The following is a 25,725-nucleotide window of genomic DNA, read 5'->3' as shown; positions in this document are numbered from 1 at the left end:
CTCTACAGACCTCAACAAAATCGGGTACCTAGAGTGCCTAAAGAGAAGAGATACAGCACAACTGCATAATCGCTGAATCCCCCGCTCCGCGCTTATGCTTTGACAACAGTGTATTGGACCGATGGAGGCTACCTAGGTGGGAGAACTCATTTGAAGTTATTGCGGAGTTTTTCTGGTGCGTCAACTCCCGCACCGGGGAGCCCCCCCAAGTCGGTGTATTATTTGGTCAAGTTCCCATCGTCGTACGTGTGTGAATAGGTAGGTAGGTACCTAAGGTAGGTAGGTAAGTAGGAGGTAGGTGGTAGATATGACTTGGCAACTGGGCTTCCAAATGCCGATTCCTCATCGACACGCGTTGCTCATGCGTGTATACTGGTTAGTACCTAGTGGAATCGAACGAGCCCTGCTTACCAACTTGTCATCACGACTATCCTACTTTGACATATTACCAGGTAGGTTAGGCCATTCTTGACGGCCACGCGTCAAGCATGTTCCTTGGGATCACAACCCGAAGCCTACAGAATGCCATGTGATTACCCTCCTATCCCTATTAATAGAGGCACATTAGATATACGGAGCTATCTAATCTAAATGATCACACGACCTCGATCAAAAGACTTTTCTTACGGTTGAGGAGATAGGAATACTTTCTAGAATGTAATATTAGTATGGTCAGCCTGAGTGGAAGCATAGCTAAGTTTCAGCTCTAGACCACCACGCTCGGCTGTTGATCGGTGACTCGATCCGGAAAACCACCTGAAATATTCCCATCGCCTGCGGCTAATTGTCCACGATAAGGCGAGTTTCGGCGTTAACACATGGGCTCCTCCCCTTTTAACCACAGCACAGCATATAGATAAGCTCTAGGTACTGGATATATATATATATGGAAGATCGTGACGGCTTCCTAAATAAGCGAGCCGGACTGGTTTCACCGCGAGATCAATATCTCGAGACAGAGTAACGCGGGTTGACAGGATGGGGGGGCTTTTCTTGGGGGTTTCCTGGTGCGAGCGCCCTTATCATATATACCTACCTCCTGAGGTACCTTACCTAGTTTCTAGGATGGCCATACTGGATCGACTGCGGCTCGCTTGATAATATAATATATTAAAAGCTTGGCGAGATATCGTTTGCCGCTAAATTTGGGGCAAAAACCTGGTTAACACGATAAGAAAAACGATGGGGGTTTCAAAGAGGTCTCGGCGTCCGTAGCTGGTGACTCTGAGGTATGTCTACCTAGTTATATGGAAAATAAGTGCCGGCGCGCCCGGTTATTTGGGATATGGATTCAAAGGGTTCTCGCAGCGCGTCTCCGGATAGCTATTTTCAAGTCAAAAAGGGAGTCGTATCACATTCACGTAGATAGTGACCCTTAGGATGTGACCTGCGACCTGTCTCATTGTAGGTCATTGGGTAGCAACCCGCTACTTGATATCGAACAGGGGTTGTACGATCTCAATGCCGTCATTTGGAGATCGACAGGGATTTCCTCTGTGCGGCCTAGGGCGAATTTCTCCACTAGACAAAGTCCGTGTGAAGACGGAGACGCGCGTCCTGGGGAATACAAACGCAGACCCTGGAAGCCTGTCTTGCCAGATATCGATTTGTACCAGAGTAAGTGATCTGCTGTGTGCTCACTCATATTACGACGGCGAGGTCGGCAATACGCTAGTCTACGAAGAAATATTACTGGAGAACAAGAGTGACCGTGCTGGGGTGATGAAATGCGAATTTCGCGACGGCAATTTTAAAACCACGATAGGTCGATCCCTAATCCTGTTTAGAGGGGTTCTTTGAGAGGGAATCCGAAGAGGCGGCGTCAGGTCCTCGGAACTTTGGTCTATCCGAATAAAACCCACGCAGATGACAGCCCCCGTTGGGAGGGGGGAATACGCATCTTGGAGTCGGATCAAGCCGAAAAAAAAAAAAAGATCCCACAATACCTGGGGTAATTTGTCATTGCTCTTTACACGTTAGGAGCACAGTATTCCTCATGACACGGTTTTCATCCGATTTTAACGCGAAGGAGTTCCCGACCCCCGTATGTTTTGGGTATTAGCAGCGAAGAAAGTGGATGTGGTCGACGGTGAGGAGTGAGGAGTAGAATCGATTTGATCGATAATATTACATGATATACACCAGTAGATGCGGTATTCGTGGCAAGTCCATGGGCAGTCAGTAGCAGTCAGCCGCAGATTTTTTAGAATTAGAAGGACTGCCAAGACTCAGAATTTAGAGGATATGTAATGAGCCGAAGCAAGTAACGTAGCATGACCCAGAATAAGAGCAGGCTAGCTTAGCAAATCACCAGACAGAAGCGGTGGGATTTGACATCTCAAAAACGGTGGCAGTGCTGCTATTGGCCAGAAACACGCAAGTGTCCTGAAAGGGAGGAGGACGCGCAAGCAGCCTCGACACTAGAAATGAGTTGCCTTAACTAGTAGCAACACGCCACGAGAGCCGGAAAAATCTGCACGTGATCCATAGCAACTTTTGATGGGATACATATATGAGCTGTAGGTGATGTAAGTGATGTAAGTGATGTTAGTTAGTTAGGATGCCAACTTTTAGTATCCCTCTAGTTTACCTAGAGGTACATAACGTAAACCCCGAACGGGAACCAAACTGATCAGTCACTTTGAGGCTTTAATACTTATTAGCTGATGGTCAGTGTGTTAAGACCGGACCTGCTGGACCTGGAGAAGGGTTTTAGGTGACGCACCGCGCGGTTGAACTGCATACGGTACGACACGTGGGATTTTGCTGACCACGTACAACTCATTTGTACAATCGGGCCGGAGAATTGTCGAGTGATAGAAGGGCAGACTTAAGCTTACCGCCGTGCTGACCGACAAGTTTATCTGTGGTGCCGTGGAGCTGGATCTTCCCGGGTTACCGCAACCTCGGTCGGGTTTTGGTTATGTTAGGTAGTTTCTTACCTAGTAGTAGTAGTAGTATATGTTTTTGTGTGCGTGTTAGGTGTTAGGTGATAAGTACCAGGTGCTAGGTATCAGCCGTGAGTATGAAAGGACCTCGCTTGAGGATGAGGCTGAAAGAGAAGTGGGAATAATCCTAAGACTCCGGTTATCACATTGACGTTGGCTTCTCCACGCCATTCGTCCAAATGCAACCTGATCTCGAACATACATTATCATTACCTACCAACATGCATATATTCCACCCGGCTATGATAATTGGGGGGATCGGTTTGCAGCTGCGTCCGGTAACAGGACCAAGAGCGAAAATCGTACTAGCGACTTCGGCAATAGAAAGGTGAAGAGTTAGAGAGAGCTAGCTTAAACTGTAACAATTCAAAATTACGGGAAGACCCCTGTAAGTTTGTTTATTTAGACTTATAATCGGCTGGGTTGCTGTGCAAGTAAAGAGACCTAAACAGGTAAACAGGCTTGTTTTTGACATACTTATTCGAGGCCGTCAATGAAGAGTTATTGCCAAGAGCTTGCCAGCTGTGAAAAAACTGACAGGGGTTTTCCTTGTGACAAACTAGAACAATGAAGTGTACCTTTCAAAAAGCCTAAAGTGGCACGGCGGCTCGGACGAAGGCGAGGAAGGAAAAGAAGGAGAGAAATGCCTGTGACAGACCCTCATTAGACATTTTCAGCCACTATTCTAAGAAGCCACGCCTCGTCATCGCCTCCACAAAAAAAAAAAAGGTACAAAAGGTTCGGATGCGGAACGGAACTATAAGCTAATTTAATCCAATGATTGAGTTCGGTCCAAGCTTTTGGTTACAGGGATGCATGATCATCGATGTACCTAAAAATGCAGAAATACATACCTAGGCTAGGTTAGGTACGTATTGTACCTGGTCAAGTAATTGTTACCTCATGCTTATAACTTATACGTCAAATACTTATATATGAAGATCTATTAACAACAACTATTGTACATGCTGGAATGACAATAATGATCCGTAAAAGTACCTTAGGTACCTAGGTATGCATGCGTAGTAGCAACTCCCCCCAAAAACAACAATAAAATAAGAAATGAAGGGGTTTCGATGGGAGTAAATCAAGAGAAAGATGGAAGCACCATATTAATGTGTAATCGTCGTGACCCCACTTTCTATGATCCTTAAAAGCCGAATGCGTATTAGATGATTGGTTAGAAGTTTGTAAGAGACGCGCGTTCACACTTTCTCTTCTGTGTCCTAGTGCGCTTTCTGCCGCGAAAGTACAGTACCGATGTAGCCCAGTCTAGAGTGGTGCACTGTAATTAGTGCGAGTACCGGCCAATTACGCGAGTCCTAGACAACAGCAGGCGGAGAAGGCCTACGAAGCCTACGCAAACCCTGCCTATCGCTTTTTTTTTTATTCTTCCCTTCTTTTTTCTCATACCCGTTTTTCATCCCACCTTGCCATCCAAAAAGTAAAAGCCTAAAGCTCCAAGCCCATTTCAAGCTTATTTCTAGCTCATTTCTTACCACATGTGTCCTAAACCATCCCTATCCGGACTATGAATTGCGCATCCAAGTTACGTATAGTACGTGTATAGTACGCATGAGATAACGCATGCATTTGCATTTACATTTAGCATTTGATATTTGCGACCCAACTTGTTTTTCCAAGCCTGATAGCTTTTTATTATTATTTTTTTATCTTCTATAGTATCTTTTTTTATTTATTTTCATCTCATTGTCACGATTATTTTTATGAGGAGTTTTTCATCCGTTGCGTCGTCGACTTTTTCCTACGAATCAGACGAAATACCCATGAAACCCGTGAGAGAACACCCATAAAATACACACACCCACACACCCCCCGCCACCATTGGACCACTTTAAATACTTCCTCCTAACTTTACAAAGTTACGCTTTGGTATATTCATCCTTCAGGCCCCCCCCCCCCTAACACATACCCATCTACATACACATAACCAACCTACACACCTACACACCTACGCATACGCACACACACGCACACACGAACACCATTACATCGCTACATCGGCTGCGGCGCTATTTGGGTTTACTTCAGCTCATTTATAAGACTTTTTAGTCTTCCAACCTTATTGTTTATTCTCATATTCTGCATTACTCATTGTTGTTGCCTATTACCAAATTACGCCTCTCCAAGCCAACCCACCACCCCCTGACAGAGTTTCGTCGTCCGTCTAGACTTCCAGGCACCGAACCTTGACCGATTCAGTCGTCCGATCGTTTCTTTTTACTCCGCGACATCAGGGGAACACATATCTTTGTAGGATTACCTAAATAAGAAATAGTCGAGACGAGTATACGCTACGGTGCGACCCAGAAGGCGCAACGACACACGGATGCAGAGATCGATGATTATGGGGGATTAATTTACTTATCCACGACTGATTTGTCTTTCTCGACGAAACAGGACCCCTTGCTAACTAGCCGGTGGTGATTCGACTTGTTGCAGGGAGTGGCCGGGTTCACATCGTCGGCAACCTTGCAGCTGACGAAGCCTAATCGTCTTGCACCGCGTAATCTAGGGCTGATCTCCTTCCGCACTCTAGATTAATATATCTAGCAACCCGTCCTTCTCTAATCGATTAGTAGTGGGTACGTTAGCTCATCCCACTCTCGCGTGGTGTAAGAGATAAGAGATACCTTGGTATTTCTACTTAACATGAGGAAAGGCTCTAGCAGGGAGCATGGCAGCGTCCCGGATGAGTACGGAGAGGATTGGGCTCGGGATTTACGAATTCAATTCGAGCAGCTACTAAGGACGAAGCGATTAAGCGAAATCGAACAGTCACGAGGGCATAGATCACATCTCGAACCTTCAACAATTCCCCGAGAAGGAGTATCGTCGTCAAACGTCCGAGCGTCACCCGCACCTCCTAGTAGTAGTAATAGTAGACCATCCTCCTCCTACGGTCCAAACCGTAGCGGCATGTCTCCCGCGTTACCGCCTTCATACGCTTCCCTACGTAATTTACCCAAGATTCCAACTCCGCCTTCCCCGCACGACAGGGACTCGCAGAAGTTCCGTAGCCTCATGCTATCGCTATCGCAGACGCCGACGAAATACGAAAATCCGGGTTTGCTTGACGAAGCGCTCCAGACCATCCCGCTGGATCGGATATACGCCCAAGCCGAGGAAGAATGTCAAGTGTTACAGGCCCAGGCCGAAAGCATGGGCGACGGTCGCAAGCCGGAATGGGGATACCAAGATTGCGTAATTCGGGCGCTATTAAGGTGAGCCGATCTTCGACGATCTTCTAACTAACTTGACCCCTCTCAATTCTGCCTACCTGCAACCCTACAATTGATTCTAACCCCTTCCAATTGCAGATGGTTTAAGCGATCATTCTTCACGTGGGTCAACAACCCGCCGTGCCCCGTATGTTTCTCGCCCACGGTCGCAAAGGGCATGACGCAACCGACACCGGAGGAGAGGGCCTGCGGAGCGCTGCGGGTCGAATTGTACGAATGCGCTAACCAGGCGTGCCGAGCCTACGAGCGATTCCCGCGGTATAGCGACGTCTGGCAGCTGTTGCAGACGAGACGAGGCAGATGCGGCGAGTGGGCCAACTGCTTCAGCATGTTGTGCCGGGCCGTCGGCGGTCGCGTGCGCTGGGTATGGAACGCCGAGGACCACGTCTGGACCGAGATTTATTCGGAACATAAGCAGCGATGGATCCACGTGGACGCTTGCGAAGAAGCCTGGGATAACCCGCGCCTCTACACGGAAGGCTGGGGCAAGCGGATGTCGTACTGCATCGCGTTCAGCGCTGACGGTGCAACCGATGTCACCCGTAGATACGTGCGCAAGAGCGAACACGCCCTAGAGAGGAACAAGTGTCCCGAAGAGGTAATGCTTTACATCATGCAAGAAATCAAGAAGATCCGACGCGCCAATTTGAGCAAGGAAGAGCGATTCCGACTGGAGAAGGAAGACTCGAGGGAGGATCGCGAGCTCAGAGGCTACGTAGTCGCTTCGATCACGCAAGCAGTTACGCGCATGGTTCCCGGCTCACCAAGCTCATCAGCTCCCGCTGCCAATCGACCTCCCGCCCCGTCTGCTAACGAGGATCAAAAGCTTCCTGCCGAACAACCCGGTCGTCAGAGCGGCAATGCCGAATGGGTCGCCGCCCGCGGAGAGAATGGCCGGCGAAACCAACATTTCCAGGACACGAGAGACCCGTCCCGAAGATAATGGAACGCGCTTCACGAGATACGGATAACTACCTCTATCCTGCTACTGTTAATTAACGTCGCACGCACACGCGCCGCTTAATAATTAGAGGAACCGAGATATATACTCCTCGCATCCAGCACCGAAGCCGGTTAAAACTCACCCGGCTTCGGCCTCCTAGAACATGATGGCCGGCGTATTATCAGCTCTCACATGTCTAATATCACCTCTAATGCAGTAGAGCAGCTTACCCGGCTTTCGCTTTGGGATGTGCCTATCATGATTAGTGCAGCTTACGCAGCTTTCGCTTGCGATCTGTACCTATCATCCTCAATGCGGCTTACCTAGCTTTCGCTTTGGTCTGTACCTATTATCAGCAATGCAGCTCACCTAGCTTTCGCTTGCGGTCTGTACCTAACATCGCATCCTGCACTATAGCGACACCAGAACGTGTCGTTCTCATTTGTGGCTCGCATCGCCATAAGCATTGTGGAACAAAATCACCGGCGCAATGGATCTATATTGGGTTGGGCAGCATTATACACCTTCTCGGCTTTGATCTTTTTTTCATCTAGGGGCACAAGGATGAGGAGAATACGGGATTCTCCTCGACCCGGCGTTCAGGTTAATATAACTTGCATGAATTGGCTGGATGGAAACGGGTTGACGAACGATATTGGCCACGCCCGGATTCGGGGGAGGCGTTGAAATCATATGTCCTATGAAAAGGGGATCTGCGGGACCTGGCAAAAGGACGCGCAGATGAAAACCCAGCGGGGATGTATAAGAGTTTGGGTGATAGCTATCAAACCGCTACACTACCAAAGGGCAGAACGATGTCAACTCGAAGGGTTGACGTTGCTATCTGCACCTACCAGGATTGCCCCACAGACGGTACCGTGACAAGATGGTTCGGTTCCCTTGACTACGGTTTCGTCAACCAAGTAGTCAGGCCGCAGCCTACATGTCAAGGTCCGGTGGAGATAATTGTTGTTACACAAAGAGAGAAGTGGCAAGACGTCCCTCGTCTTGCTGCTTTATATATACGGCTGTGGCCCCCTGAGAGGTCTACGGGGCCGTACCGTAACATTGCATGTGGTGATGTTTCAAGCATCTACCATCATGATCACCAGCAATATGTTAGTTCAGAAGAGAGTCCAGCGTTGTGTGCACTTTTTTCAAAATTAAATATGCTGTCTACTATATTTTTTAACTTTGTCGTGATGGTGATTTTTGAATTATATCTTAGGTACCTAGGTACCTTAGGTAGTAATAGCTAAGATTTCTGTGGGTGGTAATACCACTCAGGTCAGATAGACTGTAATAGCAATTGTGCTATTAGGAAATACACTTTTGGTGTGTCTTTGACACCAGTAGATTTCGTGGTTCCATCGCCAAGCCTGTGCCGAGGAGTTAAGTAGCACGGGAGGCGCGTAACTTTGCGCACCTCCTACGTAAGGTCGTAAGCGTACAAAGACTTTAGTCCGGTTAGATCTATTAAGATTGGGACTTGGCGAGCTTTGTTTCGTTTTCTTTGTGTATGTGTGCTTAGGCTAAATCGGCCACGTCACAAGATTTAGGTTGTAGTTAAAGGTTACTAGGTATAGTGATTGATGACATTCTAAGCGTAAGGTAATTAATTAGTATGTACAATACCTGGTAATTAGTCGACACTTATTAGAAGTAGTGTAAAACGGTTAAAAATAGAGAGGTAGCTATTACTTTGGTATTGCACATATTTTTACACATAGGATGCTACGCAGCAAAGAGTTATAAGACGAAGCTGTTGGTTGGTACTAAATAAGATGTTATTATTAACTAAAGTTTAATGGGATGCCTTTCGGGCAGATTTGTCGTCAGTACCCTGAGTGTCAATCAATAGAAACCAGTCACTTGGAGACGGCGATTGATTGATACTGCCCTTTGGTAGTAATCGCCGTCTCGATATCTAATCGATGTAGATAGGTAAGGGGGTCTTGAGCACAGCACAAGAGATGACAGATACACCGCTGAGCCAAAAGTGTATTTCTTAATAGCACAGTTGCTATTACAGTCTATCTGACCATGAGTGGTATTACCACTCACAAGAGACTATCGACGTAAGTCAAGACGCCCGACTAGCCTAACCTGCGTGTTGGGACTCTCTTGTGCTTGGTTTATCTCGTTGCTGTATTGTTTTAGGTTAAGACTTTCTAGCTAAGAATTGTTTCGAACACAAATATGTTATGATAAGTTTTTAGAATAATAACTCTTTTGCCTTATCTCCTTTGCTTCCTTACAATACCCCCCTCCGTAAAAAAGACAACGTCCTCGTTATTCAATCCATACGTCTCACAATCATTTGAAGCTTTTTTTTTTTTTTTTCTTTTTTCCGCCGCGCTTGCGTTTCCGAAATACGAGCAGTCAGTGCTTCGAGTTTTGTGTTGATATTTTCGTTTCCGGCTTTTACCAACAACGCGAGCTCTGCCCCGCAGCGTCTGCTGCCAATGCCTTGGCACGCTTTTGGACCTTTTTCTTTTTCATCAGCTTTGGGAAGCTTTTTGTTGCTGTACGGCGTTGAGAACGGGGTTTGAGTGAGCGGCCTGCGCAGTTCGGAGAGTGTAGGAAGGGTTTCCTATGAAGTTGGTGTAGTGAAAAGATCCAATAGCCAGCTTAGATGCGTTCTCAGAGTTATATTTAGATCGCCGTCTGAAGGGATTTGTTGCTTGTATTTCCTGACGAGGTAGAGGTGTTTGTTGTTTTGAATATCTGTATTGATTCTCGGATTCCGTTGCAGTTCAAAATTCAGTTGCCTTTCGAACCGAACTTTGGAATGCTTCTGAATCGACGCATCATCGGGCGGCAGCATGTCGTGCAGTTCAGTTTCATGTACCCATAATTCTGAAAATAATAAAGAATAAGCATATCGCTTGGGGGGTTGATATATGTAGGCCACCTTGGAGGTATATAATGGGGTGAGGTCGATTTATGTAGCCAGTTTCGGACCTGGACCTGGCTGTTCTTTATTTGTAAGATACGGTACGTATCCGTTTGAGTTCCATGAAAGTCCTTTTTGAGAAATATGTCGGTTGAGCGTACGGACTGATGATTGGTGAGTAGTTTACGGAAGAGAGTTGAAGTCGTCATATTTGCGTGAAGAGCGCTCGCGACAAATATTGTGGTCGCTTCCCAAACTACGACGATACGTTTCCAATAGTTCGCAAGGGCTGATCATCTCAATATGGCGGATCGATGATATGCGAAAGTTGTCGTTCACATTCTGCTCCATCATTTGGATCAGGTGTATAGACGATAGTCAGGATAAACTCCAAGGCATCAGTGCTCGATTCCGTCCAAGTTAATCGATCAATAATAATGTTTTCAAGATGTGAGTACACGGAGGACGCAGGCCGTCACCCGCAGTCAATATGCATTCCTCGAAGACAGTGTATTGCGGTAGTCGTTTAGAATATGGGTAACGCGTTTTATTTTGTCGCATTTTGATTGACTTCCAATTAAATAGAGGAGGAGGGTGTTGGATTGACAAGGTTATGTTAATCAATACGATATCGTACTGATCAGTAATAGGAAATACGAAAGGAAAACGTAATGAAAAAGAATGAAATGCGATTGGTTCAATGTACTGTGTATGTGTAATTCTCTGGAAGAAGTGTTGTGTGTTGGTTGGGCAGGCAGTTGATTGTTTGAAAATTGAAAATATCCAAGAATTTATTTAATGGAACAGGCAGAAAAAAAAATTCAGGCAGATGCGTAAGGCACAAAGAGCTATACCTTACCGCCTTAGAATGCTGCCTTAAAATACCAGAAATCCTGTAACGTCAAGTTGAACACTTCAAAGTAACCACACAGGATGAATACTCGGTGAAATGTAGATTAATAAAATCCGTTAGGCATCTCCCTCAGATCTACTAAACCATATCAACTCATCCTTTAATTCTGGTTCAATGAGTATCCCCAATTTCATAGCTCGGTCGCCTTCGAAAACGAATTCGGCCCTGAGCTCTTCGTCTTCACCTTCATAATTATCCCTCAGGTGGGCGATATACTTCGTCTGGTCCGATTTATGTTCAAATGTAAGCGTGCTACCAAAAGAGCGGTCGCCGGCGTCGATGAAAAGCTTCTCGTCTTTAAGTTGGACCGTAAAAGAGTGATAACCTGGGTTCCAGTACGTTCCTACGTACGCATTCAACGGCGTTACCTGGGGCTGTGGCTCTTCGTCTTTCTTTTTCTCGGGCTCTTCGCTTTTCTTGTCCTTCTCCTTCTCATTCAGGGACAAACTCTCAGCAGGAAATTCACCCCTTTCCCTCAGTACTGCGTCAATCAATTCCCGACGTACGAAGCTATGTATAGGATCCGCGTCTGCCGAGTTCGAAAACATTACCACTCCCAAGTCCAGCTCGGGTAGGAAGAAGAAAAGGCTTTGAAATCCGGTTATCATCCCGTCATGTCCCACTACCGTGTGTCCTCGATAATAGTATACCTCCAGCCCAGCAGTATAGAATACTGGGGATTCAAACGGTTCTAGTCCTTTGGCATCGGGATTCGTTATGGTACGCAACCGCACTAGACCTTCATACACCTCTTTGCTTATAGGTCCCTCGTTGCGGAGCAATGCTTTGGCCCATTTGATGAAGTCATTTGCGCTGGTGCTAATCGAACCTGCCCCTTCACCTTCTGGACACTCCGGAGCCTCGAATCCACAATTGGTCGACTTCTCCTTGTCCCAGTAGTGCCCCTTAGCCATGCGCTCTCCGAATCCCTTTGCCCGAGCTCTCGACGGCTGGACGCTAGTTGACTCCATACCCAAGGGCTGGAAGAAGCGCTCTTCTAAGAAACTAGAGAAGCTCTGCTGAGCCTTCACCTCTATCAGATGCGCCGCTACCGTATACATCATGTTACAGTACATGTACTTCACCCGCAAAGGGGCGGCCACTGCCAAATTTCGCAAGTTTCTGGTGACGGATCGTAAATTATCAGGGCGGGATGCCTGCTGACCGAAATAAGAAAGATCATGACTATTTGCGCGTTAACATTTTCTACTGCGAATCAAAGTTGCATGCCTATCTACCTAGGTAGGTAATTGCACTACGCGGAGATCTTACCGAGGCATGCCAGACCTGTGGCTCAAGATATCCTCAACAGTAACGCTCTCCGTGTACTTGGGCTTGGGCATTACGAAGTCATCTGGTAGCAGGTGCGACACGATAGCCTCGTACCGCACCTCGGGATACTTCTCGTCGTCATCCGTGAGCAGCGCGACGGCCGCCGCAGTTAGTGACTTCGAAGAGGATGCGATGTCGAAAAGCGTATCCGCCGTACACGGCTTCGACAATTCCACATCGGCGTATCCGTAACCGGCAGAAGCGACTTTGTCGCCGTGAACAATGGCGATGGAGAACCCAGGTACGTGGTTTTCTTCCATCAGCTTCTTGATTTTGGAAGAAAAGGCTTCGGAGTGGAAGACGTCCATGATGGGCGATAGGTACAATAGCAATGATGAATTGTGAAGTGTTATGACACGTTGGCAATACAACACTGCCTACCTAGGCTCGCGTGAAACTAAGGTTTACGAGTTTGATGTAAGTCAATTCAATCTCGAGTACAGCAACTATTGCCAATATATACAAAGTCGATATCCCGCTAATGCCAAAATGATAGATGTGCAGGCAATACTATCCAACTACCTCTAGTTACTCACTCGGTCAGCTCGAATACTTGAGTCATATACCGGTAAATATGCAGACGTCGTAAGACACAACAAGGATATAGTCACTGTAAGTAAGCCTTGCCGAAGGTTAGCGCCCGCATTGGAATTAATTTTCGAGGATTCTCGCGTGGGCTTATTATGCAATTCTATACCAAGTAAACAACTATGCCTATTCTTTCTTGAACTCATGTGTATACTATGCTGATTTCCTTAGTAATATAGACTATTGGAAACCGATTCTAACGCCTGATTCGCTATGTTACGCTCGTAGGATACGGTCAAATATTCAAGAGTCATATGATTATATCTTTTCCTATAGGACAAATGAATAACATAAGACTTACAGCTTCACTTGGCACGGGTATTAGTTCTTATTGTCAATTGCTACTGTTAGTACGCTATAGACAGCGGCATGGCACCGCTCACTGAATCCTAAAGAACCTATATTTCCACTCCGGTCTGACAATATCTTCGTCCCGGGAGTAGTATATGTATCCTATACCAACTCTCCTCGATACACCGTCCCGTGTGGTGAGGCCTAATAGAATCGACTGCGTATCGGGTGGCTTGGTAATAGTGTTGGCAGTAACGATGACAACAAGTTCGTCAACTGTCTTTACGTCGCTATCAAACCTAAATTGGCCTTCGTGACAGGACACCTTCAAGATCTTGACGTGCTCCTCTTTTCTAGCTTTTATTTCGAACTGCCCCGCGTCTAAGTAAGACCCAACAAATCCAAGCTCACCGCAGTTCAGGTCGGGAGGTTGTTTATTTCGTGACCAATCGAGCAGTATCTCGGTGCTTATGCCAATGCCATCAATGAAGGACTTAGTGCGTCTGAATTCTTCGGTGGTCTTTTTAGTTCTATAGTCCTGAATCTCACAGGTAGTCTTCCAGATATCTCTGGTCCAGAATTGCTTTTTGGAACCCCCGTAGTACCAGCATATAATTGGCGTGTAGAGTGGTACTCGCTTAATGGGGGCTTGGGAAATGTTTCTGGATAACCAAAGACTATCGGCGAAGGCGAATTCCATAGGACCGGTCCAGTATACCCTGTGGCCATTCATATTAGCTTCACGACTTACATAGAGGTAGTAAAGAACCTGAACCGCCTAGCTTACAAGTCGGAGCGGAGCATAACGTACCATGACCACGTTGAGAACTGATCACCCGCCTGTTCGGATTGGCATAAGCGCTTCACGGATTGGCCATAGGGAAACCAGAGGAGCGCTTGGTATAGCAGATGAGGAGGTATCCCTTGCGTTTGACGAATAGTTAGCCCCGAAGAGTCCCTACCGCCGTTGAACCTATTGAAAACACCTTCAAACGCGTTCAGTATGTCGCTCGGGAATGTCAGGCTCTTTCGGCTGTACTCCTGAACCGCCGTCTGGTAAGCCTGTATGTCTAATTTGCCACCCACATCCCCTAGATAATGATACGGCGTAGGGTCAAGATCCTTCCTGAGACTCCTCGTCCACCACGGCGGTCCAGTCCTAATTCCGACGTCAACATGCGCGTGCTTTTTCGGTGCGTAGTCGTATCCTTCTCTCCGCTGCGCCTCGCTGCAATTGAAAAAGACCTCCTCGGCTGTGAAGTAAAGACAGCGCTGCGACAGCGACTGCTCCTGGAATACCCAACCTCGCGTATTCCAAGTCGCGCCTCGCACTTCTTCGCATAGCGATCGCAAGCAAGGCGATATCTCGAGAACGCTCTCGTCTGATTTGTCGGCGATCTTCGTCGGGTTGAGGGGATGACCCGCGCGTGGACTAACTCCCCTTAACCCGGCATCCGCATCGCCACCTGCTGCGGCAATAATGGTTACAGCAGCACAATCATAAACGTCGTCCATCCGCCCTATCAGTTGAGCTTTATCTTCGGGGTCGTCTTGTACGATGCACAACGTATCCACCCATAAATATTGCATCCCTATCTGTCGAGTGAATTCTATAGCGTCGCGAATTGTCAAGGGTATCCTTCCCATCTTCCGTGTCTCCGGCCTCGAACTGGATAGTCCCTTTGGAATGCTCAGCTCGTTGACATTCTCTCGCAGGCTTAGGAGAATAGGTATTTCTTTCTCGTCCTCGCCGGGGAATAGGAGAGTAGTACGTCGACCCCAGACGTAAGACAGCGCCACGTAGTCGCATACCGTGTCTTTCCGCACTAGGCACTCCTGATTCACGTCGATAAGGCGAAAGGGATGCTCAGGCTGGAATAGGCCACGACCCCCTCGTCGCGTAGCCATTTTCGAATGCTCATGTTTTCGGCATTCCTCGAGCCAACTTTGTAGGAGCGGAATGTTAAGCTTAGTCCCGACTTCCAGTCGAGGTAGATAGTTCGGCTCCGATTCGCTTGGGAACCGTTCTATTTCGGCGATTATATATCGATTTTTTATCCTGTCGATCTGCCTGAGCGGAACTCTGTTGATATTGAAACCATCGGGTTTCTTATCAATCGCGAGAAGTAGCCTAGGCTGTGGATGATGGATATGACCGTTTTCCTTGACGGATAATGCACTTCGACTCTGAATAAAAAGCCGACCCGAAATCTTATTGGGAGCTGAGTCGGTTCCCCATGTGCTCTTAATGGCCTTGGAAATGATGACGCAGAAAGGGCATCCGGGATCGCTGTACTGGGAAAGGTTACCGATGGACTGTTCACTTGTTTCGCTGGCGAACCTCCATCCTAGGTTCAGCTTCTCGCAAGTGCTGCACAGGTGATTCCTGGGCCGTCCTGGAATTTTCAATATCGAGCGGGAGTCTACCATGGCTCGCTCACTGAATTTTCCCGAATACTTACCACAAGCCGAGAAAACCGCGAGTTTATCGAGCAGAATAACACTATATAATTTACTATCAATTCGCCCGGCTTATATGAACAAGCTCGTATAGACTCCCTGAGGAGTTCCGGGGTGATATGTCAGTATACCCGAAAGTGCAAGGCGACCAATAAAATCTCCCGTTTACAACAGAGCCTGCTTCCTACTAATCCAATAGAGAAAAGTCGACAGGCAATCTTCCCACTAGCGGTTCCTGTTTTAGCTTGTCGATTCACCAATATTTGTTTCTTCACCAATCGTCGCAACTAGTCAGAATTCCGCTCATCCAATGACCTACACACCAAGAGGTTTTAGTGTTTACTCAAAGTAACCTTCCTGTTATAGGTGTAACGAAACAGATTAATGAGAAGTAAAAATACTCACATGTTAGATTATATTAGACATATAGCGTCCTGCTCTATATATAAGGTCATTCAAGGGGGCGTTGCTTTGAAGTCGTAATTGAAACTATAGTGACTTTAAGACACACACACACACACACACATTTGCTGCTACATTTTTGCTGCTTTTCAGTATTCACCCGTATATTACGACCTCAATAATCTACTGGTTCTCAAGATACGCCGGCAAGCCCGTGTAACTCGATGGCCCTTCCACTGAGACCATCCGGGCGCAATGCCGCACCTTCGACACCGTCTTCCCACTTCATCTCGCATCTTGATAAGCACCCTAAAACTCCTACGCGCGAACTCGTGAAGCCGTATTTGGAATACGAAACCCGGCTGCGGGAATTGTTCGCGGAGCCAGACTCCCAAGTCGACGATCTAGCGAACCTTGTACCGATTTACGACGGCCAAGAGCACAAGTTCAAGATCCGGACGATAGATCGCCAAGGAGCCGACAAAGACAAGTATATCTTGCCATTGAAGGATGAGCAACGGGAAAAGGATGGGAGCTTGGCGATTACTCAATCGTTGGCTGAGTATCGCGTCAATCTCGATGGATTTACACATGGTGCGTAGTCGATTTGCTGTTTACTCCCTTTTTGAAGTCCTACTAACCCACGACAATAATGACAGGTGTCTTGGCACGTCTAGGTAAAACTATACCTGATTGTTCATAAGCAGCTTCGACTAAGATAGGTAATTGGCCTTGAGATAGATTGGTCCAATATTGTGATAGCCGGGTCGTCAGCGCTTCTCCCCATGCTTTCCTATCGCAAGGATGTGAAGATCGAGTATGACCTCACGATGGAGAATGCTCTCGAAACATACTATCAGTATATCTCCTCGTCAACTCAAATATCAAGTATAGAACAATACTGATTGATTTCTAGAACCGTCGCGGGCTTTAGCGATATCGATATATTTCTATACGGATTGGATAGCGAAGACGAGGCAATCAGACGAATCCTCGAGATAGAAGCTGTCGTTCGCAGAAACCAGCGTCTATTTTCCGGTCAGGGTTTGGCATTGCGCTCAAAGAATGCTATTACGTTCATTTCACCGAGGTACCCATTTCGTCATGTCCAGGTAGGGAATACCCCTATTCACCCCCCTGATGCTCTACCGGAAAGATTGTTAAATCTCGATAAATTAGGTCATACTTAGGCTTTACAGGTCTATCAGCGAGATCCTAACCGGATTCGATGTCGATTGCGCCTGTGTCGCCTTCGACGGAACGCAAGTATATACGAACCCACGAGGAGTCACTGCCATCGCCACGCAGACTAATACCATCGACCTCACGCGTCGCAGTCCATGTGCGTATGATCTCCCCAGGATATTTTAAGCGTTAGGTACCTTAACCTACCAATACTAAATACTTCAAAAAAAAACAAGCTTACGAGAACCGACTGTACAAATATCGCAACCACAACTTCGAGGTATATTGGGACGCCCTGGACCGGTCGCGAGTCAAGCGGCATTTCTTCGACCTCGACGAGGGCCGTGGGCAAATAACCGGTCTGGCTCGACTCGTCTTATCCGAGCACGACCTTCGGAGAGGCCCCCGCCCGTATCAGCTGAGACGATCTATGAAGCGGTACGACGACGGCGGGGAACCGCTCCTGGCCACGCCCAGCGGATACGCCACTCACGAAATTCCGTACAGCGAAAGATTCACTGCTCAGAGGTAATGCTATACCCATTCCCATTATGCGGTCCTTAATCTACCGAACTTCTCTTGACGATATTACGGCTCACTAACCTATTTTGTCTTAAAATACTAGGGTTCGCGAATACGTCACGGAACATTCTCAAGAACCGTACATGTTCGGCACCATTCGCGAAGTCACCGGACAGGAGAAAAGCTCCGGGAAGAAGGGCAAGGGAGTGCTGCCGCAGAAAGTATCTTTCATCAAGCACAACCCGGGCCGTCAGATGATTGGGAGTTTCAACCCGGTAACGGATGACGACTGGTAAGCCGTTCTTCTTCGCCTCCGTTTTTTTTTTTTTTTTTTTTTTTTTTTTTGCTAGAAGGGCGAGCAGGTAATGGCTGACTTATTGTAGGACTAAGATGGCGTATAAGGGGTAAGGGGGAATGAATGAATTGCTCCTTCTGCGTAAGACCATTCGAACAGAGCAAAATGAGCAGCGTAGGACTATTTCGGATTACCTAGAAGCACCATATGTGCCTACGACGAGTTTTCAGAAATGCCTTGCTTCTATGAGGGTCCCACGAAGACGCGTGTATGAGAATTGCACTCTTGTAAGAGCATCACAAATGTCGTGTGGTTTCTACATGATATGTTGGTCCTCTGGTCATCTATATTCAATCATTTGATTTTAGCACAACTTCGAATCACTTTTCAACCACAATATCGTCGCTATATTATATTTACAACAGCTTTTGATAGTCATAGCTGTCCCTATATCCTTCCTAGAACTACTCCTAAGCAACATTGTACTATACTCTCTCTCCGTTTCTAATTTCCCCTTTACTCCGAATAATTTCTGAACTTGCGCAAAAAAACTTACGAAGCCTTTCATGAGGTAGTTATTTGAAGTTCCACGGCCGTAGAAGGTCCTAAGGTAATCAGGATGCGATATAATGCGTTATGTTGGGACAAGGAAAATGTTGTAAGCCTTCGAACAATCTATTGTTAGGAGAAGTACCTTAGCAAAGACTACTAGTTCAATTCTTTTTAAAGCCACCATGAAGGCCTACGCATTCCCTTGAATATTTAAATTAATGGTTCTTAGTAATGGAATAGTGTATGATGGGGCTGAACTATTAAAGCAGTCAATCCCTGGCAACTCGTAGATACAATAGACCCTTTGTCTGCGAAAACGTGGTTATGAGAGCACCTTGAGCACAATCGCCATTGTCAAAAGTCCTATTTGCAAGTCAGGTATATAAGGAGGAACCAATAGTCCCATACCTTACCATCCCAGCGAGCGCACCAAACCAGGTTCACCGTTAGTCGATAGATATCTGGAAAACGAAAATACAGCGAATATGTCGGCCAGTTCGGAAGACAAGGACTTCTCTGACGATGAGTACGTATTATCCCACCAACAGATTTACCAAACCTTTGCTTTTACGTGCCGCGCGAGAGATTCTATGGCGTGGCATAGCCTGCTAACTTTTATGTAGTGTCGATCCCAGTGACGTTACCGCGGCGGCGAATATCCTGAGGGACTATTTTTCGTACGACGCCGAGGAGCGATTCCACCTCGAAAAGGCGATCGGGGCCGGAGCTAACGGGATAGCGTGGAGGGTCAAATACGTAGACCCGCCTGTGACGAAGCGTTTGATCCTGAAGATCGATAGGACCGGAGTGATGGAGGGTTTTGGGGGATCATGGGATGGACGAGCCACAACAGTTGATATGAATGGGCCCCTGCAGGCGGGCACTAGCCACCTTGTCAACGAGAGACATGCTCTCAAGGTACGTTATAATGATACATACAACTCCAAGAAAGCCACGTCGACGGCCGCCGGGTAGCAGCTAACACGATAGCAGATAATGCGGAAGGCGAAACATATTGTCAACCTTGTAGAGCCCGAGGACGACCCTCTCGACGCGGACATCGAAGAACTCGATCCCCACGGCCTCACCGGGTGGCTTTTCATCGAGTATCTAGAAAAGTAAGTTGTCCCACGGTATTCCCCCGAAGATTGCCATCGAAGAGGCGTAGCTAACTTGACATCGCGCGCACCAGCGGAACCTTGTGCGATTTCGTAACAAATTACTCGGAAAGATACGATGAGCCGCTCCCAAACAGGATCTTATGGAGATTCTTCCTCTGCCGTAAGTTTAATCGTCGACGTGATCTGGCATTAGAAGCACGGACTAACGAGGATCGTTGTAGTAATACGGTCGTGTATCGCCATGGCATATCCGCCTGGAGGGCAAGGATACAACCTGACGGAAACGGTCCCGCTGAATCGCCGTGCTAGGAGGGTCAGGCACGGTGACATGCACGATCAGAACGGTAGGCATCACCCTATGAAGTCCCATTATCTATATTCTCGCTGCTGACGTGTATATCTATTCAGTTATGTTTGGCGCTTTCTCGTCTGGCAACGACGTCGAACATCATTTGACCCCGGTCCTGAAGTTAATCGACTTTGGAGAGGCGTTGGAGTTCCCAGAAACCCCGTAAGTCAATCAAGATATCCGGCGAGGTTAAGGAGTTACTAACCGGTGATTAGTGAAAATGTGTATAGAGGAGAAAAGGAGAATGTATTTTCGGTGGGAGTCGTAAGTTACCCGCGTCTGTTCTTGCCTTTCCTTTCATTCCCTTCCCCCCCGCTTACTACCTGCCTATCAGCTAGGATATGATCTAACCGTATAATAGCTCATGGTAGAACTTATAACGCTAGACCGTACCGAAGCGATGGATTTAATGTCGGGAGAGGGTGACGGGGTAGGGGATTACCAGTTACGACCAGACCTGCCACCGATAAGGGTCGCTCCGGGATTCATGTGCCCAAGCGACGACAACACGGATGTCGATTATGACCACGTAGACCAAGACTTATTAGGATTGGTGATGGCTTGCACGGCGGTCGACGCGACAGTCCGACCTCCTCTAGCAGCGCTCGAGCGTCAAGCTACCCACGCCGTCAGGACGCGGAGCCATCAATATTATCAACAAAGGGAAGGTAATTTTGCCCTACCGGAGAGCGATGGGACCATACAAGAAATCATGCAAGATATAATATTCAATGCCAGAACCAGTTAGAATATCTCTCCCGGTCGAGACGTTTCTTGCACTTTTTTGGTTACTTTTAGTCTTGAGTTTCGCAGATCCCGGCGATATACTTAGATACTTCCTACGTAGGTAGCCGGCTCGTAAATAAAGTATCGAATTTTGTATAGCACTAAGATTTATCAGTGGTGTATTTCCTATTTGCCTTGGTAATGGTAAGAATTGAAGTAAATTGTTTTTTGATCGTAGCGTAGAAGAATGAAAGAAGAGAAAAAAGGGGGGAGCTCGAATAGTACGTACCTCCTACCTTTACGGATCCGTAGGTACCTAGATACTTAGGTACTTAGGTACCTTTGGCGGGGCAGATCGAAGTACCGGTAGGTACATGTACACACTACTAGGTACGAGCTAAAATAATTTAGCTACTACCGATAAGAACGATAAGAAAAAAAAAAGTTAATGCTGAGAAATCTCAATGGCTTAAACTCTTAACCGCATTAAAGGCCTTCTCTTTCACACATCGCGCTTGGTGGTTTGGACCAAATAACCGGTCAATTCGCACCGACGCACCGACGCATCGCGACAATGGATATTCACCGCTGCCGCTTCGTGCCCTATCCCCCTTCCGCCATCAACGCCGTCGCGTTCTCTTACCCGACGGTCACCAAATCCCAGAGAGGCGCCCCGGTCCGCTTAGCGATCGGTCGAGCGAACGGCGATATCGAGATATGGAATCCCTTGAACGGCCTGTGGCATCACGAGACTACCTTGCACGGAGGAAAGGATAGGAGCATCGACGGCCTCGTCTGGGTCACCGAGCCCGACCACGTCCTCCAGGATGGCACCAAGCTCGTCGGAAAGTCGAGGCTGTTCAGCATCGGCTACACGAGCACCGTCACCGAGTGGGATTTAGAGAAGGGACAGCCGAGAAAGCAGGCGAGCGGCATGCACGGAGATATATGGTGCCTAGCCGCCCAACCGTTTCTAGCGCCTGCCAAGCACGGCGAGAAGTCCGCCGGCGGCGTCGTCGTCCAGGGCGGGAAGAAGCTCGTAGCCGGCACCATGGACGGCAGCCTAGTCCTCTACTCGATCGACGAAGACGACCTTCGATTTGATAGGATACTGGTGAGGTCGTCCTCGAAGAAGACCAAGATGGTTAGCATCGCCTTTCAGAACCGCAACGTCGTGGTGGTGGGATGCTCCGACAGCGCCATCCGAGTCTACGACATGCGCAACGGTAACGTGCTGAGGAAGATGACGCTGGGGTCGGACCTTTCCGGTGGCGCCAAGGAGGTCATCGTCTGGTCCGTCAAATGTCTCAACGGGCGCGACATCGTCTCGGGCGACTCCACCGGCCAGGTCTGCATATGGGACGGAAAGACGTACACCCAGGCGCAGAGGCTGCAGACCCACAACCAGGACGTCCTATCCCTGGCCATCAGCGCCGACGGTTCGACGGTCGTCAGCGGCGGTATGGATCGCCGAACTGTCCTCTATAGGAAGACCTCGGGCGCGACGGCGAGGTGGACCAGGGTCTGGCACAGGAGATACCACAGCCACGACGTCAAAACGATGGCTTCGTTCGAAGGCAACGGAATGAGCGTCGTAGTTTCGGGAGGTTTGTACACGCTTTCCTATTTGAGTCTACCGATTTTACTAATTCCTCTCAGGACCGGATGCTAGCCCGATCGTGTTACCCCTGCGAGAAGCCGGCATGGAGAACCACCGGACGCTGTCGCATCTACCCCAAAGTCCGCCGCTTCAGAGCGCGCCGAAGAGCCGGTTAATAGTCAGCTGGTGGGAGAGAGAGGTCCACGTATGGCGGCTAAGAAGACCATTGCGAGATCTGGTGGACGCGCCGGAGGGGGAGTCCGCCGTCGACAAGAATCGCAAGCTGCTAGCGCGCATCTTAATTAAGGGTGAAGCAAATATTACCTCCGCGGCAATTAGTTCCGACGGTTCCCTGCTGGTGGTCTCCACTACGTCCGATATCAAAGCATTCCACCTGAAGCCCCGAAGCGAATCCAAGAAGGACGAGCTCAAGATTATCAAGATCGAGCTGCAGGAAGAATTCTCTAAGCAAGGCGCAACTCGAGTACAGATATCCCCGGACGGTCGGTGGCTATGCTCTATCCAAGGCGGTAACAAGGTTTTCGTCTCGCCGATCTTACACGACGCCGCGATAGACAGCAAGCCGTCGCTCCACCCTAAAGCGATCCGCTTACAACGCATCGAGCGAAAGATACAGAAGCACGCGTCCCTAGGCGGCTTAGGGCAATACGACAGAATGGTTACTCACGTCGCGTTCTCCCCGGATAGCAAGATGCTGGCCGTTGCGGATCTCGCCGGTTATATAGACACCTGGGTGCTAGATGCGGCGCAACCGAAACTCCAGAACGGCGTCAACGGGACTCGCGACGAAGAAGTCTCCTCCGATAGCGAAGGTGAGGAAGAGGACGCGATAGACGCGGCAGGCCGTCGATGGGCTCGTAATCCCAAGGGATCTCTTATTCCCAAGCTACAAGCTGCACCTACCGTTTTATCTTTCTCCGACCACGTTCCGGCTTCGAACGCTCCCACATCAGACGAAAACGATACCCCCGACGATTACGTGCTTCTTACCATCACCGCCAGGCCGCAGATTCTTCTAATCAACCCCTCTCTCGGCTCGCTAACGCCATGGTCTAGACGAAACCCGATCGCGCGCTTTCCGACCGAGTTTCGAAATATTCGCGATCTCGTGAAGGGCGCTCTCTGGTCGGGCGAGAGGGTATGGCTCTACGGCAGCACGTTTCTTTTCATGTTTGATCTATCTCGTGACCTAGCCGAACCGATTCAATCGGGCGAATCGTCTAACGGGGAACTCGTGAGGCAAGGGACGAAGCGGAAGAGGGGACCCGACACCGGCGCCGGTAGCAAAACGGAAATCGGAGCGGCGGGGCCTACTAAGATCGTCCACCGGGTCGGGGACGAGGTTGAAGAAATTCCCCTCGACGGTCCCGTCTTCGATCCCATGGACGAAGATGAGGTGAGCCAGCCCGGGGAGGAGGAAACCGAGAGCGAGGATTCGGATGACGATAACCAGGGCGAGCTGGCGCTTCTACGCGGCGTTCGTGGGAAATCGGTGTCGGGGTCGCAACCGAGTAACAGTCTGGCCTTCTGGCATACGTATAAATACAGGCCGATTCTAGGGATTGTACCCCTCGGTGAGGGAGATAGCTTGCCCGTGAACGGAGCCGTCGAAGGGGAAGAGCCGCGAAAGGTTCTCGAGGTGGCGTTGGTAGAGAGGCCGTTGTGGGATGTCGATATGCCTGATAGGTACTTTGGGGATGGGGAATGGGAAAAGTAGTGTTTTGTACTTAGGTTCACAGCTTGCCGCTCCGCTGTAGTAGCGCTATCGAAGTATTGTCGTGAGGATACGTTAATGGAGAAGTGTGGTTTATTCATCTCATTCTCCCCCTTTTTTTGGTTGATTCAGGGTAATGTGGTAAAGTTCGCAACTCACTTAAGAGTTTGAGTTTCGGTTCTACTTGCTTGAACAACGACAAATCCGTAAAATAGGGTATGGTCGCGTTAAAGTCGCCTCTCTATATTGCCTGCCGTAGTCATCCAAGCGTTGGTATAGCTTCAATTCATCACTTTAGTCCTGGTACATTGGGTATTTAGACACTTCAGATTTATCATTTGCAATGGAGCGTTTTCCTCACTTGTCAACAAAACATAGAGGTTTATTCCACATATATTGACATGGCAGGTTACGAAAAGACTTTAAAATAGTTTAAAATTGTGTTAGACGTTTACGTTGTGTACTGCTGGCAAAGGGGCAAGTGTAAGGGAGAGTACATGTCATCAATGTGCCTGCCGTTGTTGCTAGGATAGGTACTTCCCTCTAAAGATAACGAAAACTATCTGCCTTAGCAACGCAACTGCCTTGCAGGAAAGCCAGTTGCACCTGCTGCGAAATATAAATATCTGGCCATCCCGCACCGTTCCTAAATTCTTTTTTCTTTCCAATTCCCACAACTCATACAACCAGTAACGGCCCTACATGAGGCCTAAACCTTAAGGCAGGCATTTGCACCGCGACTGCTACACACACCTCAGTATTTATCTCCACATATGCTGGCGCTCTTATATTTAGACTTCCTTTCCGTCTTCATCTCACTATAAACAACTAACAGATAATACCACTGCAGCATTGTCTCTTTGATATTAACCCTGCCGTAACTCAACCCTTATTGCAACTATTGTCATACCTCTTTCAAAAATACAGCCACCTCAACTATTATTCAATTCCAACACATTCGAAGGCGAAACGCATCAACTCTTTTATTCTACTCTTTGCGTTCCGATCCTTTTACTTAACTCTCTATAACTTTAAGGTTAGTGCTACCACCTATCAACTTCATAACTCCATCCACATCCTGCACATAGCTTCGATATCCAAGATGGCTCTCACTGACAAGCGCACCAGAGTGAACCTTGGGACTCCTCGGAGCAGTACTGTCAGAGGGCAGCCGTCGTATGTTCAATTCCTATGACGAGACCCCCCTCCTCCATACTCCCCGGAGTTCGCACGTCAGATCCAACGCGATCATAGCTGGGATGGATGGGAGTATAAGCTCCTAAAGCATCCAGAACAAGAGTCCATGAACCGTAAATATGAACCTCATTTTTACGGTTGGAAACTCTCGGATCTGGCTCAGGGCCTTAGCCGTGTAGGCTGGCAGCAGTCAGACGAGGAGGTCGATCCCAGGCAAGATGGGCCAACGCCCAGCCTGGCACAAGCCAGGAATAACTCTCATCGTGGAGGTTATTACGAGATCGCTATGTAGATCAACATCGACAATCAGTTGACCGGTTCAGCTCCCTCCCAGGCCCGGCCAAGTTTGTCGATCACCAATCCGAACTATACCATGGGCACTGCTGGACTGGATCAGTACGTGCATC

At 48.1% G+C, this 25,725-nt stretch overlaps 7 protein-coding genes across 7 annotated transcripts; 5 read left to right on the top strand and 2 right to left on the bottom strand.

Annotated features, from left to right (window-relative positions):
* Positions 1-5,621: 5,621 nt before the first annotated feature.
* Positions 5,622-7,154, top strand: F4812DRAFT_452957 (uncharacterized protein; the record flags this gene model as incomplete). The annotated part of the gene is made up of 2 exons (XM_047936415.1): positions 5,622-6,193; positions 6,290-7,154. The coding sequence occupies 2 exons, from the start codon at positions 5,622-5,624 to the stop codon at positions 7,152-7,154; spliced, it is 1,437 nt and encodes a 478-aa protein (XP_047786639.1).
* A 379-nt stretch (positions 7,155-7,533) lies between these two features.
* Positions 7,534-8,493, top strand: F4812DRAFT_207565 (uncharacterized protein). Its single transcript, XM_047930303.1, has one exon. It carries the CDS (start codon positions 7,913-7,915, stop codon positions 8,411-8,413), a length of 501 nt encoding a protein of 166 aa, XP_047786638.1. The 5' UTR covers positions 7,534-7,912; the 3' UTR covers positions 8,414-8,493.
* A 2,342-nt stretch (positions 8,494-10,835) lies between these two features.
* On the bottom strand, positions 10,836-13,089 carry F4812DRAFT_443000 (beta-lactamase family protein). The gene is made up of 4 exons (XM_047935364.1): positions 13,055-13,089; positions 12,792-12,907; positions 12,237-12,712; positions 10,836-12,149 (listed from the first exon to the last, which is right to left on the bottom strand). The coding sequence occupies exons 3-4, from the start codon at positions 12,601-12,603 to the stop codon at positions 11,020-11,022; spliced, it is 1,497 nt and encodes a 498-aa protein (XP_047786637.1). The 5' UTR covers positions 12,604-12,712; positions 12,792-12,907; positions 13,055-13,089; the 3' UTR covers positions 10,836-11,019.
* Positions 13,090-13,197: 108 nt separating this feature from the next.
* On the bottom strand, positions 13,198-16,229 carry F4812DRAFT_442998 (HET-domain-containing protein). The gene is made up of 2 exons (XM_047935363.1): positions 13,986-16,229; positions 13,198-13,893 (listed from the first exon to the last, which is right to left on the bottom strand). The coding sequence occupies exons 1-2, from the start codon at positions 15,602-15,604 to the stop codon at positions 13,263-13,265; spliced, it is 2,250 nt and encodes a 749-aa protein (XP_047786636.1). The 5' UTR covers positions 15,605-16,229; the 3' UTR covers positions 13,198-13,262.
* Positions 16,076-18,786, top strand: F4812DRAFT_442994 (uncharacterized protein). The gene is made up of 8 exons (XM_047935362.1): positions 16,076-16,630; positions 16,696-16,713; positions 16,778-16,895; positions 16,953-17,148; positions 17,216-17,378; positions 17,458-17,749; positions 17,847-18,035; positions 18,127-18,786. Exons 1-8 carry the CDS (start codon positions 16,261-16,263, stop codon positions 18,149-18,151), a joined length of 1,371 nt encoding a protein of 456 aa, XP_047786635.1. The 5' UTR covers positions 16,076-16,260; the 3' UTR covers positions 18,152-18,786.
* Positions 18,787-19,075: 289 nt separating this feature from the next.
* Positions 19,076-20,808, top strand: F4812DRAFT_462735 (uncharacterized protein; the record flags this gene model as incomplete). The annotated part of the gene is made up of 8 exons (XM_047938093.1): positions 19,076-19,116; positions 19,214-19,508; positions 19,584-19,708; positions 19,783-19,871; positions 19,933-20,055; positions 20,120-20,222; positions 20,276-20,324; positions 20,422-20,808. The coding sequence occupies 8 exons, from the start codon at positions 19,076-19,078 to the stop codon at positions 20,806-20,808; spliced, it is 1,212 nt and encodes a 403-aa protein (XP_047786634.1).
* Positions 20,809-21,271: 463 nt separating this feature from the next.
* On the top strand, positions 21,272-24,510 carry F4812DRAFT_442984 (WD40 repeat-like protein). The gene is made up of 2 exons (XM_047935361.1): positions 21,272-22,393; positions 22,446-24,510. Exons 1-2 carry the CDS (start codon positions 21,361-21,363, stop codon positions 24,122-24,124), a joined length of 2,712 nt encoding a protein of 903 aa, XP_047786633.1. The 5' UTR covers positions 21,272-21,360; the 3' UTR covers positions 24,125-24,510.
* Positions 24,511-25,725: the final 1,215 nt, after the last annotated feature.

Source organism: Daldinia caldariorum, assembly GCF_022478825.1.
Source record: "Daldinia caldariorum strain CBS 122874 unplaced genomic scaffold F4812scaffold_20, whole genome shotgun sequence".
In the NCBI taxonomy this organism is placed as follows: domain Eukaryota; kingdom Fungi; phylum Ascomycota; class Sordariomycetes; order Xylariales; family Hypoxylaceae; genus Daldinia; species Daldinia caldariorum.
This window is presented reverse-complemented; position numbering and strand designations above follow the sequence as displayed.

What these genes read in the sequence shown, in the direction of transcription:
- F4812DRAFT_207565 (XM_047930303.1), top strand. Translation starts at nt 7,913, where the DNA reads ATGTATAAGAGTTTGGGTGATAGCTATCAAACCGCTACACTACCAAAG.
- F4812DRAFT_443000 (XM_047935364.1), bottom strand. Translation starts at nt 12,603, where the DNA reads ATGGACGTCTTCCACTCCGAAGCCTTTTCTTCCAAAATCAAGAAGCTG. An exon ending in CCACAGGTCTGGCATGCCTC is followed by an intron (nt 12,150 to 12,236) that starts GGTAAGATCTCC and finishes AACGCGCAAATA; the next exon opens with GTCATGATCTTTCTTATTTC.
- F4812DRAFT_442998 (XM_047935363.1), bottom strand. Translation starts at nt 15,604, where the DNA reads ATGGTAGACTCCCGCTCGATATTGAAAATTCCAGGACGGCCCAGGAAT. An exon ending in CAGTTCTCAACGTGGTCATG is followed by an intron (nt 13,894 to 13,985) that starts GTACGTTATGCT and finishes GAATGGCCACAG; the next exon opens with GGTATACTGGACCGGTCCTA.
- F4812DRAFT_442994 (XM_047935362.1), top strand. Translation starts at nt 16,261, where the DNA reads ATGGCCCTTCCACTGAGACCATCCGGGCGCAATGCCGCACCTTCGACA. An exon ending in GAAAGATTCACTGCTCAGAG is followed by an intron (nt 17,750 to 17,846) that starts GTAATGCTATAC and finishes TTAAAATACTAG; the next exon opens with GGTTCGCGAATACGTCACGG. An exon ending in CCGGTAACGGATGACGACTG is followed by an intron (nt 18,036 to 18,126) that starts GTAAGCCGTTCT and finishes GACTTATTGTAG; the next exon opens with GACTAAGATGGCGTATAAGG.
- F4812DRAFT_442984 (XM_047935361.1), top strand. Translation starts at nt 21,361, where the DNA reads ATGGATATTCACCGCTGCCGCTTCGTGCCCTATCCCCCTTCCGCCATC. An exon ending in GAGCGTCGTAGTTTCGGGAG is followed by an intron (nt 22,394 to 22,445) that starts GTTTGTACACGC and finishes AATTCCTCTCAG; the next exon opens with GACCGGATGCTAGCCCGATC.